We start from the raw sequence: 19,424 nt of genomic DNA, 5'->3' as shown, positions 1-19,424 counted from the left end.
GAGGTCAGGAGTTGAGACCAGCCTAGCCAGCATGGTGAAACCCCATCTCTACTAAAAATACAGAAATTAGCCGGGCATGGTGGCAGGCGCCTATAAGCCCAGCTACTCGGGAGGCTGAGGCAGGAGAATTGCTTGAACTCAGGAGGCAGAGGTTGCAGTGAGCTGAGATGATTGTGCCACTGCACTCTAGCCTGCGTAACAGAGTGAGACTCCATCTCAAAAAAAAAAAAGTGCAAGTAGCCCAGAGACAGGCATTCCACTTGATTTTCAGATGGTGACTGAGTGTTATTTATCTTTGTACTCAACGGGTTAAGGTACTGCTAGCTGCTGTAACATTTCAGACTTTGGTGGCTTAGCACAATGGAAGTTTATTTCTCACTCATGTAAGGTCCAGCTTTGGGAGGAAAAGCTGCCTCACCAGTCACTGGGGAGACATGCAGACAGGCTCTTCCATCTTCAGCTCAGGCTCCCAGGTTGCTCTGGCTGTTGGTAGGAAGAGGAGGGGAGAAGGTGGAGGGTCCCTAGCAGGTTTGCTGGATCCTCTCTCTGGACTGCCTTTCCAGATCCCCTGCTCCCTTCCGCCTGGCCATCCACTCCTAAGCCTAAAGAATGTGCAGGAAGCCGAATGTGGTAGCTGGAGCCTGTAATCCCAGTGCTTTGGGAGGCTGAGGTAGGAGGATGGCTTTAGCCCAGGAGTTTGAGATCAACCTGAGCAACATAGTGAGATCCCTGTCTCTACAAAAAACAATCTAAAAAAAATGAGCCAGGCATGGTAGCACACACCCGCAGTCCCAGCTATTTGGGAGGCTGAGGTGGGAGGAGCACTTGAGCCCCAGATTTCGAGGCTGTAGTGAGCTATAATCACACCACTTCATTCCAGCCTGGGAGACCCTGTCCTTATTAAAAGATAAAAATAAAATAAATAAAGAAAGAAGACTGTGCAGGTGTTGCCTCCTCCCTGGACCTCTCAGCCTTCCTGCAGACCTGGGCTCCTCCCAGGCCCCTGGTTGTAGCCCGGCTCAATGGTGCTGTGCTGCTTACTCTGTCTCCACCCCCAAGCTCTTAGAAGTTGAGGGCTAAGTCTTACAGGTCATGCTCCCCAGCTTCCCAGTCAGGGCTCATTAGCTGTTTGTTTATTGCTGTTTCTCTACCTGAACATCAGCTCCACCTGAACAGAGCCTTTCATAGCTGAAACCCCAGCGCCTAGAACAGAGACCAGCAAATGATTCATAGGTCAACACATACATACGTGTTGATCAAATGAATGAATGCATGAATTGGAAGAATGATGGCGGCAAGGCAAGGTCCCCCAGGTTGACTTCCTGCCGGCCCAGGACTCCCCACCCTTCCTTTACTAGTCAGGACCTGCTATTTCAATTTGCTGCACTTAGCGCAAAACAAAAACGTGGGTCCTCTTGTTCAAAAATTAAGAATTTCAAGACGGCAAGAGCCTTAAAGAGGGAGAGAGTGTCTTCCGGGGCCCAGCCCTGGGCTGCTGCATGGTGGGATGGGGGCTCGCCCCAGGCTCACTCCCAACTCCCCTCTCCAACCTGCGGCTGGTGGGCTGGGGTCCAGCGCCTCCTGTCAGCCACGCCCGACCCGTAGAACGCTCTTCTGCAGAAACTTCCCAGACCCCCACTTAAGGGCACCCGAGCGGGGCGCCCTGGCAGACGCAGTTCCCTTCCGGGAGCAGACGGGTGCCAGGCGGGCACTGGGGCTTTGGAAGGGGCTGGTGGAGACGCTTGGGCGCCGGTAGCCCCAGGGCAGACCCCGGGGCCTCCCTCATTCCAGCTCCTCTGGGTCCAGAACGGCTGCTGCTCCTTTGGGTGAGGGTGCAGGATGGTCTCTTTTCTTAGAAAGTGTCTCAGGTCTTATTCTGCCCCTGGGCATCTCGCAGCCGACACACAGGCACACCAGACGGACAAACAGAAAAACCCACAGAAGGCGGCCCCTCCCCCAATTCAGAGAGCCAGTGACGGGCGCTCCTCCACCCCTAACCAGACACACCCGAAAACAGACGGCCAGACACAGAGTGACCGGCACAGAGAAGACAATACAGAAATACGCAGGGACAAGGACAGACCGTGGGACGCTCGGACACGGACCCAGGCAGGATCACCTGGACCTCTGGGTTCCCCAACGGAGACCCTCGGGGAAGGCCCGGAGCATCGCACGCCCCTGTGGAGCCCCGTGCGCCCCACTTGGCAGCAGCCACGCCCCCCGCGCACACCCCACCTCGGGCTGGCTCCGGGAGACTCCCTCTCCCCAGTCCCGCAACCCCGGGACCCTGGGAGGCATCTCTCTTCACCTAGCGTTTCCGGGGCGCCCAGACAGGGGCTGGGTGCCGGCGTCGGCGCAGGGGTGAGGGCTGCAGACGGCGGGCGGGGGCCGGGCGCGCGGGCGGAGGTGTGGGAGGACGCGCTAGTGTCGCGGCAAGGCTGGCCAGTGTCCCAGGGAAAAGGAGCGGGGAGCTGTCCGCGTGGGTCCCGGAGGGGGCAGATGGCTGCCCCGGGCGTTGCCCAGTGAGGGGCAGTGGGCAAGGGAGCTCGTAGAATCCCGGGTCAGCGGGGTGGGGCGCTGGGTAAGTGGACAGGGTGGTACCTTGACGGAGGACGAAGGGGCAGAAGAGGGGAGGGCGGGCGTCGGGAGGTGACAGGAGAGGGGGCAGGTTGTCAGGGGCGTGGGGTAGGAATCGGAGGGGAGTTGAAAAGGGGGGTGCTGGTTGGCAGAGGCGTCGGGTCAAGGACAGGAGCCAGGAGCGCAGGCGGGGCCCGACGGCAGCCACCCCCGGGGCCAGACTTGGCGCGGGTGTCTCGAAGATGCTCGAGGGCCTGGGGTTGCCCGCCTCGCCCCGGGCAGCTGCGAGCGCCTCAGTCGCGGGGTCGTCGGGGCTCGCGGCCTGCCCGCCTCCCTCGCCCTCGGCCCCGAGGTCCCCGGAGTCCCCGGCACCCCGGCGGGGCGGTGTGCGCGCCAGCGTTCCACAGAAGCTGGCCGAGATGCTGAGCAGCCAGTATGGGCTGATCGTGTTCGTGGCGGGGCTGCTGCTGCTGCTGGCCTGGGCCGTGCACGCCGCGGGCGTGAGCAAGAGCGACCTGCTGTGCTTCCTGACGGCGCTCATGCTGCTGCAGCTGCTGTGGATGCTGTGGTACGTGGGCCGCAGCTCCGCGCACCGCCGCCTCTTCCGCCTCAAGGACACGCACGCCGGCGCCGGCTGGCTGCGCGGTGAGTCCAGGCGCCGGGCGAGCGGGTCTCCGCCTCCACGCCCGCTGGCAGCATCCTGAGGCTACTCTGCGCCCTTCCTACCGCTGCCGTCTTCCCTTCAGCCTTTTCTGCGTTGGTCTCTCTGTGCATCTTTCCTAGCTTTCCTGTCTGCCTTCCCTTCTTTCCTCTCTCTCTCTCTGAAGCCTGGGTCGCCGCAGGAGCCTCCTCTCCGCCTCCAGACGCTTCCATCATTACAGCCACAGTTACAGAAACCTCTCCCGTCCTTCCCTGGCTTAAAGCCATGCAGTGGCCCTACTGACCCCATGATGGAGGCCACAGCTCCCTCTCCTGACACTCAGAGCTTTCTAGCACCCGCCCCCCGAGGGCCCGTTTCCTTTGATCCCCTCCTTTGTTCTCATCCTGTGCTGGGGTCATTCTCGCGGACTTTCTCTGCTGTCGCAGGATCTCTTCGGCACCTTTGGTTCCCTCCTCCAGGAATGTCTTTTCCACTCTCCAACCTGCCCCTCTGCTTTCCGAGACAGGGCTCAGGCCTCACCCCATTCTCCCCGCGAAGCTTCTCCAACCCCCTTCTCCTCCCCGCTTTGCAGGTCTGACCGCACGCCCCCAGCCCGCACTGGGCTCCAGTGTTCTTGTCGACATGTCTGTACCCTCCACTCCACTGGGGAGCTCTGTGATCCCTGTCTCTCGGTCCTAGAGCCACCTCAGGGCCTGGCACGAAGTGGGTGTTGAGAAAATGAGGGGGGATGAATGAAGTAATGAATGCGTGGATGCAGGGCGGGGCAGAGAAGGATAGAGGCTCCTGCTGGTACTCACAGGCATTGGCTGAAATTGTCAAGATAGGAGCTCTTCCTTCCTCAAGGGGCTGCCACATTTTTTTTTTTTTTTTTTTTTTTGAGACACTGTTGCTCTATCTCCCAGGCTGGAGTGCAGTGGCACAGTCACAGCTCACCACAGCCTCTTCCACCCGGGCTCAAGCAACCCTCCCACTTCAGCCTCCTGAAAAGCTGGAACTATAGGCACACATGGCCTTGCCCGGCTAAGTTTTGTTATATTTTGTACAGATAGAGCCTCATTGTGTTGTCTCGTGTTCTCAAACTCCTGGCCTCAAGGGATCCTCCTGCCTTGGCCTCCCAAAATGCTGGGATTTTGGTGCCTTGCTGGGGCTGCCAGTCTTGAATGGGAGACAGACATGATGCAGGTGAAAGACAGGAGGCCGTGGGAACATGCTTGTGAAGAAAGCTTCTGTCTGAGTAACCTTCCCAGGAGAGGCCGAGTACATTTCACACCACATGGTCCAGACACATCACACATTGCCACTTGGATTCTCATATTAGACCTGAATTTAAATCTCCGTTAGAGTGAGGCTTCCGTGTTCCTTGCATGCATGACCTCCGGCAAGTTACTTGATTGCCTTCCCTACACTGAACCCTAGTTTCAGCATCTGTAGAATGGAGATCCCACACTGGATAGGATCCAGTGACTGATGAGGTGGCTGCCCAGCACACACTAGGCCTCCTTTCCACATTTCTTTCAAATGTCCTCACCAGATGCCACCTTCTTTACAAATGCCTGGCAGGAATTACTCCTCACTTCCATGGGCCACCATGGCCCTCCTTCTGTAAAGCTCTTCTGGTCCTTGTTCGTTTCTGCCTTGTATTATGACTGTTGGATATTAGCCTTATCATCCAGAAGAGATTTTAGACTTCTTAGGCTCAGGGACTGGAACTAGATCGTCTTGCTTTTGGGGAAATTTGACACCATTGCAGAGTGGCCCAAATTCCTGTTCTGAAAATGGTTGTTTTAGGGAAGTTAATGGTTTTGTGACTCTGTGAATGACAGTGAATCTGGTGCTATTTAAAACGAGGCATAAAGTGTTATTTTAGGATATTGACTTACGCAGGCTAAAAAGTATTATACACATGAGCCTTTACCTGTGTTTTCCTACAGTCAAAGCCCCGTTTTTTGTTCCTCACTTCTTCACTTCTTTTTCTCCTCCTTCCTTTTTTCTCCCTTCTTCCTTCCTTCCTTCTCCTTTCCTTTCTTCCTCCTCCCTCCCTCCCTATTCCCTCCCCTTCCCTCCTCTCTCCCTTTCCTTCCTTTTTTTTTTTTTTTTTTTTTGAGATGGAGTCTTGCCCTGTCGCCCAGGCTGGAGTGCAATGGTGCGATCTCGGCTCACTGCAACCTCCACCTCCCGGGTTCAAATGATTCTCCTGCCTCAGCCTCCCAAGTAGCTGGGATGATAGGTGCCTGCAATCATGCCCAGCTATTTTTTGTATTTTTAGTAGAGACGGAGTTTCATCGTGTTGGCCAGGCTGGTCTTGAACTCCTGACGTCGTGATCTGCCTGCCTCAGCCTCCCAAAGTTATGGGATTACAGGTGTGAGCCATCATGCCCGGCTTCCCTCTCCTTATTTTTTTCCTCATTTTCTTTCTCTCTTCTCCTCCTTCATCCTTCATTCCTCTCTTCCTTCCTCTAGCCTTCTCTCCACTATCCCTCTTCCCTCTCTCCTCTCTTTCTCTTCCTTCCTCTCTTCTTCTCTCCCCTGCTGTTTTTGTTTTTGTTTTTGTTTTTGTTTGAGATGGAATCTCACTCTGTTGCCAAGGCTGGAGTGCAGTGGCTAGATCATGGGTCATTGCAACCTCCACTTCCTGGGTTCAAGTGATTCTCCTGCCTCAGCCTCCTGAGTAGCTGGGACTACAGGTGCACATGCCACCACACCCGGCTAATTTTTGTATTTTTTAGTAGAGACAGTGTTTCACCACGTTGGCCCAGTTGGTCTCAAACTCCTGAGCTCAGGTTATCTGCCTGCCTTTGCCTCCCAAAGTGCTGGGATTACAGGCGTGAGCCACCATGCCCGGCCTGGTGCATTTAGAATGTTCCTCCTTCTCCTTCTCCTCCTCCTCTCCTTCTCCCCTCCTCCTCCTCCTCCTCCTCCTTCTTCTTCTTCCTCTTCTTCTTCTTCTTCTTCCTTGTCTTCTTCTTTTTTCTACTCAGTCTGTGCAGGAATGCTCTTCTTTATATTGAAGTGCAGTTAACTTCCCAGAACCATCATCCTCTTCCCTGGAGCTTCTATCATCATTCACTTATTCATCCACCATCCATCCATCCATCCACCCATCCACACTTATTCATCATCCATCCATCCATCCATCCATCCGTGTTTTTTGTTCTTCCTCTCTCTCTGCCTCCTTTCAGGTTGACTCCGAGCATTGGCGCCTGAGTCTATGGGTGAATGGTTGCACCATTTCCCAAGATTGGGAAGCCAAAGGGAAGGGCAGGGTGGGACACAAAACCAATGACATGTTACATTTCTCTTATGGACATGCTACGTTTGAGGTGTCTTTGGGACACTAAGTAGAGAGGGAATAAATGGGCAAGGTAGAGAGAGCACGTGATAGGTGTTCAGTAGGTGGTAGCTGTTTAGACATTCAGTGAGTTACCCCATAATAATGTAATTCAAGTGAGGTGTGTGTATCATAGAAATGGTGTTGGCTCTGGAAGGCTTGGCTTGAGGTCTCAGCTCTATCACCTTCACCTTTCTGAGTTCTGCTTTCCTCATCAGTAAGATAAGAACCCAGTCGCCTCTCTGGGAGAAGCTGGGGGATGTTGAGAGAAGCAGTTTGCAAAGCCCTGGCCATTCCTGTGGGTTCCTCAAAGAAGCAAGAAGCTAATTATTAGTGTCGGGAGGCCCTGATGCCAAAAGGAAGCACCTTCAGCCCCAACAGGGACTGGGGTTTCCTCTGGAATTCTAGCTGAAAAGACAGGTTTGACCCAGGAACTCAGCTCTGCCCTGGTGTTGGTGACAATCTTAGATCAAAAGGCAGAGGGCCAGTCTCTCAGGAAAAAGAGCAGTGATCCTCAAGACCCACTCTGGGGCCACTATGAAGGTCTTGCTTAACTGCATGCATTTTCTCACGTATTTGTTTTCTTAGATGATATTTCTGGTCCAATGGAAAATATAGACATAGTGTCACGATTTCAAAACAAACAAGCGAACGTGGCTGCCAAAAAATCAGATGCAGGCTTGGCTTTCACTGGAAAGGAAATCAGACTGTGTGTGGAGGGTCTCATCCTCCTTGAGCATTTCACAGGCCCCTGGAAGGAGTGGCGGCAGGAGGAGCAAAAGGAGGGTCAGTCCAGAAGAGAGAAGGATGCAGAGGTCACAGGGTAGAAAGTGCTGCTGCCTTGCACCTGTCAGCTCCAGGCCATCCTCTGTCTTTCAGCAAGTAAGAGTCATTTCATCTGGGAAGCCTCTCCCGAGAGTTTCAGACCAGGGGCAGCCCGCAGGTTGTATGGTGTCATAGCACTCTTCATTTGCTTTCTAGCACTAATCAAGCAGGAGATTGTATTATTCAGTGACTGTTGGGGTAGCCAGACTGAGCCCCTAAAGGCAGAGACCCTGTCTGAATGTGCTTACCATTGTATCCCGAGCTCCTGGCACAGTGCCTAACATGTAGTAAATGCCAATTCGTATCTACTGAATAATTGAATGATTGAATGATTGGACAGATGGATGGATGACTAGATGGGTGGATGAATAAGTGAATGATGATAAGAGCTCCAGGGAAGAGGATGATGGTTCTGGGAAGTCAACTGCACTTCAATATAAAGAAAAGCATTCTAAAGTAAGCATCACGCCATGCGTGGTGGCTCACACCTCTAATCCCAGCACTTTGGGAGGCTGAGGTGGGCAGATCACCTGAGGTCAGGAGTTTGAGACCAGCCTGGCTAAAATGGTGAAACCCCGCCTCTACTAAAAATACAAAAAGCTGGGCGTGGTGGGACACAGCAAGTTATGAATCATTTGCTGGTCTCTGTTCTAGGTGCTGGGGTTTCAGCTATGAAAGGCTCTGTTCAGGTGGAGCTGATGTTCAGGTAGAGAAACAGCAATAAACAAACAGCTAATGAGCCTTGACTGGGAAGCTGGGGAGCATGACCTGTGAGACTTAGCCCTGAACTTCTAAGAGCTTGGGGGTGGGGACAGAGTAAGAAGCACAGCACCCTTGAGCCGGGCTACAACCAGGGGCCTGGGAGGAGCCCAGGTCTGCAGGAAGGCTGAGAGGTCCAGGGAGGAGGCAACACCTGCACAGTCTTCTTTCTTTCTTTATTTTATTTTTATCTTTTAATAAGTACAGGATCTCCCTATGTCTCCCAGGCTGGAATGAAGTGGTGTGATTATAGCTCACTGCAGCCTCGAAATCTGGGGCTCAAGTGCTCCTCCCACCTCAGCCTCCCGAATAGCTGAGACTACAGGTGTGTGCTACCATGCCTGGCTCCTTTTTTTAAAATTGATTTTTGTAGAGACAGGGGTCTCGCTATGTGGGGTGCCTGCAATCCCAGCTACTCGGGAAGCTGAGGCAGGAGAATTGCTTGAACCCAGGAGGCAGAGTTTGCAGTGAGCCAAGATCATGCCACCACACTCCAGCCTGGACAACAGAGTGAGACTCCATCTCAATAAAATAAAATAAAATAAAACAAATAAAATAAAATAAAATAAAAAAGTACCAGCTGGTGATGGAAGGGTGCGCTTTGAGAGTTGTTGAGCCTCCCAGCCCTGGGCTTGTCCAAGTAGAGATCAGATGGCTGCTGGTCATGATGCATTGGAAAGCATTCTTGCATGGGATAGAATGGAGACTAACTCTGTGGGACTTCCGCCTGTAAGATGGGGTTTCAAGATTCTAGACTCCTAGGAGGGACTTGGGTGCCTAACAAAGAGGAGGGGGTTCCCTCTGCCATCACTAAATGTGTATCCTAGGTAGTCTTTGGATTATTCTCAAGTATTGTAGCTGGTAAACTTTCTAATTGGTTCTAATGCATCAACATTTTCTTGGCGATTGAGTGATGATAATAACATCCCGCTTATAGAACTTTCTAGGTAAGGAACACTGTTCTAGGTGACTTCCATGTAATGACTCACTTAATCTCCTCAGCACCCCTATGAGATAGGTGTTATTACTGTCATTACATCTTAGAGATGGGGAAACTGAGGCAAAGGTAAGTTAAGTAATTGCCCAAGGTCATCAACTAATAAGTGGTAGGAAATGGGCAGCTGGCCTCTGCCACTCTATGTTCTAAAGTCTTTTAGAGCATAATTTTTGTCAATATTCCATGGACATCCAACATTGTATACTCTGTTTTGAGGTAGGCAAGATTTTATATACATAAAAAAGCAAGTTCATTGATTATATGATTCAATTCTTCTATGTCTTATATTTTGTCTACTTGATCTATCTAGTTCTGAAATTTTCCATTCTGTTTTTTAATTACCAACAGTTAAATATATAAAGCAGGGAGGCTGAGGCAGGAGAATCCCTTGAATCTGGAAGGCGGAGGTCGCAGTGGGCAGAGCTTGCGCCATTGCACTCCAGTCTGGCTGGCAAGAGTGAAACTCCATTAAAAAATATATATATATATATTTATACATATATATGTATATATATTTATACATATGTGTATATATATTTATACATATATGTGTATATATACTTATACATGTGTATGTGTATATATATATGCATGTATATATATTTATACATATATATGTGTATATATAAAGGAAAACCTGTTTTATTTGGGCACACGTGTGGCTGTTATAGCTTCCTCATACAGTCTGTCTTTTTTTTTTTTTTTTGAGACAGAGTCTCGCTCTGTCGCCCAGGCTGGAGTCCAGTGGTGTGATCTTGGCTCACTGCAAGCTCTGCCTCCTGGATTCATGCCATTCTCCTGCTTCAGCCTCCCAAGTAGCTGGGACTACAGGCACCCACCACCACGCCTGGCTAATTTTTTGTATTTTTAGTAGAGACAGGGTTTCACCGTGTTAGCCAGGATGGTCTCGATCTCCTGACCTCGTGATCTGCCCACCTCGGCCTCCCAAAGTGCTGGGATTACAGGCGTGAGCCACCATGCCGGGCAGTCTGTCTTTTATCATATGTAGTGATAAAAGAGGAAGGATTCTTTATCCTACTTATTACATTAACTTTGAATCCTGTATGGTCTCATATTAATGTTGCCATTCCAACTTTCTTTTTGTTTGCATTGCCTGATTCCTCTTTGTCCACTACTTTATTTTAAACCTTTATTACTTTGTTAAAGGTGCAATTTGTGTAAAGATCATGTAACTAGGTTTTGTTTTTAATTCAATCTTCCTATTCTTGCTTACTACTTAGTGGGAGGATTTAGGTCATTCTAATTTATAGTAATAATTTATATAGTTGACTTTTTTGTTTCCATTTTTCTTTTCGATGTTTATGATGATATATTTTACATTCCTATTTCTTCCTTTTCCTCTTCCACGTTTGTCTTTTTTGAGCATTTGAAAAATTTATTGTGATTTTTTATTCCATTCATGGCCATTTTTTTCTTCCCTCACTCCCATAATCAGATGCATATTACTTCATTCTTTTTTTTTGAGCTGGAGTCTCACTTTGTCACCCAGGCTGGAGTGCAGTGGCACGATCTCGGCTCATTGCAACCTCCGCCTCCCAGGTTCAAGCGATTCTCCTGCCTCAGCCTCCTAAGTAGCTGGGACTACAGGTGCCCATCACCACACTGGGCTAATTTTTTGTGTTTTTGGTAGAGACGGAGTTTCACCATCTTGGCCCAGCTGGTCTCGAACTCCTGACCTCAAATGTTCTGCCCATCTTGGCCTCCCAAAGTGCTTGGATTATAGGTGTGAGACACTGCGCCTGGCTGCCTATTACTTCATTCTTATTTGAAAACAAAATATTGAACATTTCCCTCAGCAAGCCACACTGTGTCCCACTCCAAGATGTTGGCTGCTCCCACTTCCTCTCTACCTAATGGGATGAGACCTTTAGGATACGTTTGCCTCCCTATTCCTTTCCCTTCTTCCCTCTCCTTTTCCATTTATTTACCATGAGGGCTTTCAAAGGTTTTTCTTTGTTCCCTATCCAGTCCTCTTCCAACTTAGGTTTTGTTGTTGTTGTTGTTGCGGTTGTTTTTTTTTGAGATGGAGTCTCGCTCTGTCGCCCATGCTGGAGTGCAATGGCACAATCTCGGTTGACTGCAACCTCTCTGCCTCCTGGGTTCACACCATTCTCCTGCCCCAGCCTCCCAAGTAGCTGGGACTACAGATGCTTGCCACCACGCCAGACTAATTTTTGTGTTTTTAGTAAAGACGGGGTTTCAGCATGTTGGCCAGGCTCATCTCAAACTCCTGACCTAAGGTGATCCATCTGCCCTCAGCCTCCCAAAGCGCTGGGATTACAGGTGTGAGCCACTGTGCTTGGCCGAACTTATGGGTTTTGTAGAGATAGTTGATAGAATTTCACCTCAAAATGTCTATTCTGTATGACCAGTCTTTATAGGGCATGTAAATTACACATCTCAGGCAGTTTATCCATTTGAATTTAAGTTCTTCTTTTCTCTCCTATTAATCTAATTATCTATCTCCATCTGTCTCTCCATCCGTTTTACCTCCACCCTCCTCTAGCCTTCCACAAAGTTGATTGGTCACTATAATTTGCTCTTCTCCTCATCTTCCCCTCTTTTGGGGACTCTCTTCCAGTTCACAAGCTGCTTGGTTAAAGTCCTTTGTCAGACAAGTTATGTGGATGACAGTTTTCTCTCACCCTCTGTTCTCTGTTCAACAATCACCTCCTTTCCTGCCCATGTACCTTCAACCTCAGTCCCCTTTTCTGCTTTACTTTTCTTCATGCACTTAGCACTTCCGGACATTGTTTATATGTTTACTGTTTACTGGTTTATTTTTTGCCTTCCCCACTAGATGTGAAACTCCTCAAGGGCAGATACTCTATTTTATTGACCTTTATATCTTCAGCGCCTGGGACAATGCCTGGCCCATGGTTGCTGTTCAATAAATAGTTGTTGAAAAAGTTACATTTTGTATACTTCAAACATCATTCTGCCTTTTGCCCTGACACATGGGCGACATCTTAGCTGGGAATAAGGTTTTTGAGGAGCAGTCCTTTCCTTGCGGCACATTCCTCCACTGTCTTCTGGTTTCCCAGGCTGCACAGAGAAAGTCTGTTGCCAGCTCATCTCTCTGATATTTTGTGCACACCCCAATTTATGCAATATTATACTTGTAATTTTTTGTTTCTACAGCAATCTCGTATGTCTGTCTTTGAGCCCTTGGCACAATGTCTCATGCACCGTAGGAGTCCCCAAGGTATTTGTTGTATAAGTAACTGGGTGAATGAATCCATGGATGAATGGATGAACACAGGAAGAAAGGGAGGACTTAAAGAGCATAAGAAAATATGTGAAGTATTTATTACTGAACCCTTGACATGTCAACCACAGAGATGGTCTAGACCAGTAGTTTTCAAAGTGGGGCCTAGATCAACAGTGGCAGCCTCACTTGAAAACTTGTTAGAGATGCAAATTTTGGGGCCCCACCCAGACCTACCGAATCAGAAACTCTGGAGGCGGAGCCCGGGAATTTGTGTTTTAACAAGCCCTGCAGGTGATTCTGATGCAGTCTCCAGTTTGAGAACCACTGCTGTAGACCATCCTCATTTCTTGTATGGGAATCCTGAGGCTGGGAGCAGGAAGTGACTCATGTATTCTGTGAGTGTCCAGGTCTCTGTACTTTCAGGCCTGTAGTCTTGCCACTCAACCACGCTGCCTTGCCTCATCTTGCTATGTTTTTTTGTAATTAAAACCAACCACGTATTTGTCAAAACATTTCAAAGCACTGGGATCGAATCTCCACTCTTACAGAGTTTCTGATTTCATTGGGGTGTTTCCAGGATTAAAAAATCAATGTGAGTTAGAGTTGTTTCTATAAGGCTTTGAGCAGTGGAAAAGTGCCAGGCGATTGTATTACTTTTCAGAGGAGGCTTCTCAGGCTGGGGCTGTAACGTTATAGCCCAGTGTTACGGCTCATGCCCTCCTCTCTGCTCAGTGCCTTAATGCACGTCATACATGGTCCAGTTTCCTCCCATTGGTAGGAGCAAATGTGTAAATGGTGGTCAATGCTAGCCCAGGAGAGAGATGAGGAACTCTGACTTGATCAGGTGCTCATGATCCCTGCATTTTTCTCACTCATTTCTTCGTTTGTCACCAAGTGTCTTTTTAATGTATTTTGTATATTCCTTTCCAGTCTTTTTTATATGCAAATTTTTTATTAGTTTGTTTTTATGTTTTGGGCAAAACCATGCTCGTTATATTATCAAAGATTGCTTCCTTTCTTCAGTACACCCAGCACAGGCCCTTCCTCAGCTACTGCTATAGAGCCCTTACCCATCTATTTTTTTTTTTTAATATATTTTCAGCCGGGCTCAGTGACTCATGCATGTAATCCCAGCACTTTGGGAGGCTGAGGCAGGCAGACCACTTGAGGCCAGAAGTTTAAGACCAGTCTGGCCAGCATAGCAAAAACCTATCTCTACTAAAAATACAAAAAATTAGCTGGGCATGGTGGTGCACGCCTGTAATCCCAGGTACTTGAGATTGAGGTTGAGATACAAGAATCACTTGAACCTGGGAGGTGGAGGTTGCAGTGAGCCAAGATCGTGCCACTGCACTCCAGCGTGGGCGACAGAACAAGACCCTGTCTCAAATAAATAAATAAATAAACTTTCTATTTTAGAAAAGCTTTAGATTTATGGAAAAGTTGCAAAGACAGTTCGGAGAATTCCTATATACCTGTATGACCTGCACACTCTGCACTCTTATTTCTTATTAATATATATATTTTTTGAGACAGAGTTTCACTCTTGTTGCCCTGGCTGGAGTGCAATCACGCGATCTTGGCTCACTGCAGCCTCCACCTCCTGGGTTCAAGTGATTCTCCTGCCTCAACCTCCTGTGTAGCAGGATTACAGGCATGCACCACCATGCCTGCTAATTTTGTATTTTTTAGCAGAGATGGGGTTTCTCAATGTTGGTCAGGTTGGTCTCGAACTCCCAACCTCAGGTGATCCACCCGCCTCGGCCTCCCAAAGTTCTGAGATTACAGGTGTGAGCCACTGCACCCGGCCAGCTGCACTCTTATTCTTTAGAGAACAGGATTTTAGGATTAGAGAACTGAGATTTTTGAGTAGAGCAGTGACATTCTTAGATTGCTCCTTTTTGAAAAAGCTTCTAAAAGCCTTCTGTTGATTGGACCAGGCTTTGTTGATTGTGTATCATTTGTCAGACTCTGGGCTATGGGGTGGGTACAATGATGAACAGGACACAGCACCGGCCTTCTAGTTTTACCTTCGCAGCTCAACAGTAGAATTTATTTATTTATTTAGAAATAACTATTATGTTATTTTTGGGTAGAGATGGGGTTGCTTAGGCTCTTGGCCTCAAGTGATCCTCCCACCTTGGCCTCCCAAAGTGCTGGGATTACAGGCATGAGCCACCATGCCTGAGCTAGAATTTATTTTATTAATATATTTTTAATTGTGGTAAAACATGCATTTATATATATAAAATTTACCAACTTACCAGTTTTTAATTGTACAGCTCAGTGGTATTAAGTACATATACACTGTTGGGCAACCAACCTCCGGAACTTTTTCATCTTGCAAAACTGAAACTCTGTCCTCATTAAACACTAACTCCTCATTCTTCCCTCCCTCTAGCACCTGGCAACCACCATTCTACTTCTGTCTATGAATTTGCTTACATTTGATACCTCATATAATGAAATCCTACAGTATTGTCCTTTTGTGGTTGAGTTTGTTTTACTTAGCATAATGTCCTCATGGCTCATCCATACTGTATCGTGTGTCAGAATTTCCTTCCTTTTTAAGCTGAATAATATTTTGTTGTATGTCTATACCTCATTGTGTTTATCCATCCATCTGTTGATGGATGCTGGGTTGCTTCCACCTTTTGGATACTGAAAATAATGCTGCTATGAACAGGAGAATACAGATACCCCCTCGGGTCCCTGCTTTCAATTCTTTTGGGTATATACTCAGAAGTGAAAATGCCAGATCATGCCGTAATAGTATTTTGAATTTTTTGAAGGCCCTCCCTACTGTTTTCAATAGTAGCTGTACCATTTTACATTCCTACCAACAGAGCACTATTTCTCTATATCCTCACCAATGCTTGTTATTTTCTAATATTTTCTTTTTTTTATAGTAGCCATCCTGATAGTGTGATGGTATTTTGTAGTTTTGATTTGCATCTCTCTAATAATTAGTGATGGTGAGCATCTTTTCATGTACTTGCTGGCCATCTTTATGTCTTCTTTGGAGATATGTTTATTCAAGTCCTTTGCCAATTTTTAAATTGGCTTTTGTCATTGTTGATTGATCGATTTTTGGAGACAGAGTTTCGCTCTTGTTGCCCAGGCTGCAGTGCGATGGCATGATCTCGGCTCACTGCAACCTCTGCCTCCCTGGTTCAAGGGATTCTCCTGTCTCAGCATCCCAAGTAGCTGGGATTATAGGCATGCACCACCATACCAGGCTAATTTTTGTATTATTAGTAGAGACGGGTTTTACCATGTTGGCCGGGCTGTTCTCCAACTTCTGACCTCAAGTTATTCACCCTCCTCGGCCTCCCAAAGTGCTGGGATTACAGGTGCAAGCCACTGTGCCCAGCCCGTTGTTGTTAATATATAAGAATTCTCTATAAATTCTCTCACAGCAGCATTATTTTCAGTATCCAAAAGGTGGAAGCGACCCAGCATCCATCAACAGATAGATGGATAAACGCAATGAGGTATAGACATACAACAAAATATTATTCGGCTTAAAAAGGAAGGAAATTCCGACACACGATACAGTATGGATGAGCCATGAGGACATTATGCTAAGTAAAACAAACTCAACCACCAAAGGACAGTACTGTAGGATTTCATTATATGAGGCATTTAATGTAAACAAATCTGTATATTGTGGATATTAATGACTTATTAGATATATAATTTGCTAATGTTTTCTCCAGTTCTGTGGGCTGTCTTTCCACTTTGTTGGTAGCATCCTGTGATGTGCAAAAATTTTTCATTTTCATGTAGTTCAGCTTATTTATTTTAATTTTTGTTGCTTGCATTTTTGATGTCATAGCCAAGAAATTATTGCCAAAGCCAATGTCATGAAGCTTTCCCCCATGTCTTCTTTTAAAAGGTTTGTACTTTTATATTTAGGTCTTTTATCTGTTTTGAGTTAATTTTTGTATATGGTGTAAGGTGAGGGTCCAACTTCATTCGTTTGCATGCGGACATCCGGTTTTCCCACCACATTTGTTGAAAAGACTGCCCTTTTCCCATTGAATAGTCTCGGCACTCTTGTGGAAAATCATTTGACCATATACATAAGGGTTTAATACATAATATAATTTATTTTGAAATGACATCAATGTATATTAATGGAATGTGTGTGTTTCCACTTCCCCCTTCATGCCACATTTAGGTAGTATCACATTGTTTGCAGTCATTACCATCATCCTGGGATGCCTTAAAATTGGATACTTCATTGGATTTTCAGAATGTTTATCAGCCACTGAAGGAGTTTTCCCTGTCACCCATTCAGTGCACACTTTGTTGCAGGTAAACCACTGATGTTTATTTATGTTGTCTCATTCCTGTGAAGTGTATCCCAGGTTGTGTAGAAACTTGTAACATCAAGATGCGCGGCAAGTGGAGCCAGTGTGAGCAGCTGTGAACTGAAGTGAACTGAGGTGAACTGAAGTCTGTCTTTGAGGCTTAGTTCTTCAGCTGCCTCCATTGCAAAATAAAACTCTGTGTCCCCATGGCCATTTTTGCAGGGATCCTATGAGGCAGAACTTCTAATGATGAAGCGTCAGGAAATTCTACCAAGCCAGAGTCTACCGTAAAGGCTTGAGGGAATTTTATTTTCTGGGTATGTAACAGCTTTATTGAGAGAATTCACATGGCATATAATTCATCCATTTATCTTGTGCAATTCAATGGTTTAGTCTGTTCGTAGAGTTATGCAACCATTGCCAAAATCAGTTTTATATTTTTAAAAAATTTAATATTCTTCCTACATGGAAACCTTTTGCCATTGCAGTGCCTCCTCTGGGTCATGGAAACACTTTTATTTTCTCATTTGGGGATTAAAATATTTTAGAAATATATGAGGATTTTTTTCCCACAGCACTGGTAAACTTGGTGTGACTCAGAAGTAAGGATTTGATAAATATAATTTAAATACATAGCTTAGGGTCAGAAAAATCTCATGGTTGAAAAGAATGTTAGATGGGCTTTCAGGGTAGTGTTCGCCCTTGGCAGAAATCCGTGGTAATGTTATCAGAGTCAGGATCTGAACTATTGAATTGTCAGCCTCATTTTTTTTTCTTTTTTATTGTATATGTTTAAGGTATACAACATGATTCTTTGATATTCCTATCCATAGTGAAGTGATTACTACAGTCAAGCATATTTATATCTGTCATCTCACATAATTACCTTTCTTTTTTTGGGTATGGTAAGAGCACCTAAAATCTATTCTCTTAGCAAATTTCCAGTATACAATACAATATTATTAACTATAGTCTTCACGTTGTCCCTTACATCTCTAGAATTATTCATCTTACGTATTTGCAACTTTGTATCCTTTGACCAAAATCTTCTGATTTTTCCCCTCCAACCACCATTCTACTCTTTAGGTTATTTTGTTTTTATTTATTAATTTAATTTAATTTTAGAGACAGGGTCTTGCTCTGTTGCCCAGGGTGGAGTGCAGTGATGCCATCACGGATCACTGCAGCCTTGAATTCAGCTCAAGTGATCCTCCTGCCTCAGTCTCCCTAGTAGCTAGGACTACAGGCCCACGCCACCATGCCCAGCTTCTACCATCTGTTTTTATGCATTCGATTAAAAACGTTTTTCTCGATACCACATATAAGTGAGATTATGCAGTAGTTTTCTTTCTGTGTCTGCCTTATTTCACTGAGCACAGTGTCCTCCCGATTTGCCTGTGTTGTTGCAAATGGCAGGCTCTGCTCTTATTTTTTTCTAACGAAGAAGTTGGAGCCCAGAGAAGACAAGTGACTTGCTCAAAGTCACTGCGGAGACACAATGATTATTTTCTTCCTGACAAGTCACCCTGGAAGACCATGAACTTGTTCTAGTGATACTGCCATTGCTGGAAATATTTTTGGATATTGAGAAGGTTCTTTGGAAAGTTTTCTACCTCTAGAAAACCAGGGATGACATTTTTAAAGCTTCATCTTTTATCCAAAGTGACCTTCAGCTTGTACCCCCAGCTGACTTACCAGACAGCACTGGATGGCCTTAGAGTGTTTCTCTAGATCAAACACATTCCCAAACAGTGAAGCTAACAGACAGAACATGCCCAGTGAGCCTGGAAACAGTTTAGCTCCACGGTGGCATGGTGGGATCACTGAGGAGCTTGCCGAGGGTCTCATTTGGAGGGGCTGCCTTGCACTTGAAAGCTGTTATGGACTGAGTTGTATCCCCTGGGAAATTCATATGCTGAAACCCTCATTCTCAGTACCTGAGCATGTGACCGTATTTGGAGATAGGGTCGTTTAGAGGAAATTGAGGTTAAATAAGATCATTAGGGTGGCCCAAACTCAATATGCCTGGTGTCTTTATTTTTTATTTTTTTGAGACGGAATTTTGCTTGTTGCCCAGGCTGCAGTGCAATGGCATAATCTCAGCTCACTGCAACTTGATCTCCTGGGTTGAAGCAATTCTCTTGCCTCAGTCTCCCAAGTAGCTCCGATGACAGTCACCTGCCACCAGGCCCAGCTAATTTTTGTATTTTTAGTAGAGATGAGGTTTCACCATGTTGGCCAGGCTGGTCTCGAACTCCTGACCTCAGGCAATCCACCTGCCTTGGCCTCCCAAAGTATTGGGATTACAGGCGTGAGGGACCGCGCCTGGCCTGGTGTCTTTATAAGAAGAGGAGAGAAGGACACAGACACACATAGAGAGACAGCTATGTAAAGACACTGGAGGAAATTGACCATCTACAAGCCAAAGAGAGAGGCCTCAAAAGGAACCAACACCTTGATCTTGGATATCTAGCCCCAGGATGCTGAGAAGAGAAATTCCTGTTGTTGAAGCTGATTGTCTGTGGTCCTTTGTTATGGCAGCCCAAGCTGATCAAAGATAATTGGCTGCTCATTCCAGGGGAGCCAAATCCCATGAAGACAGAGCCTTATAGTGATACAGTGACAATGTGGAAAGCTTTAATGAGGCCAGAACGAACTGCGTTCGTTCATTCATTCATTTTTCATGCAGTTCATCTTTAAGTACTGGATGAACATTGTTCTCAGCATGG

At 46.8% G+C, this 19,424-nt stretch overlaps 1 protein-coding gene across 1 annotated transcript in view; it reads left to right on the top strand.

Annotated features, from left to right (window-relative positions):
• The first annotated feature begins 2,754 nt into the window (after positions 1-2,754).
• Positions 2,755-19,424, top strand: part of OTOP1 (otopetrin 1) — a 38,617-nt gene continuing 21,947 nt past the window's right edge. The window contains exons 1-2 of the mRNA XM_032135693.2: positions 2,755-3,222; positions 16,563-16,699. Coding sequence (XP_031991584.1) covers positions 2,820-3,222; positions 16,563-16,699 — 540 coding nt within the window. The 5' untranslated portion in view covers positions 2,755-2,819. The remainder of the gene's footprint in view (positions 3,223-16,562; positions 16,700-19,424) is intronic.

Source organism: Hylobates moloch, unplaced genomic scaffold (genome assembly GCF_009828535.3).
Source record: "Hylobates moloch isolate HMO894 unplaced genomic scaffold, HMol_V3 SCAFFOLD_17, whole genome shotgun sequence".
NCBI lineage: Eukaryota > Metazoa > Chordata > Mammalia > Primates > Hylobatidae > Hylobates > Hylobates moloch.
Note: the sequence above shows the minus strand (reverse complement) of the source record. Positions and strands in the feature narration are given on the sequence as shown.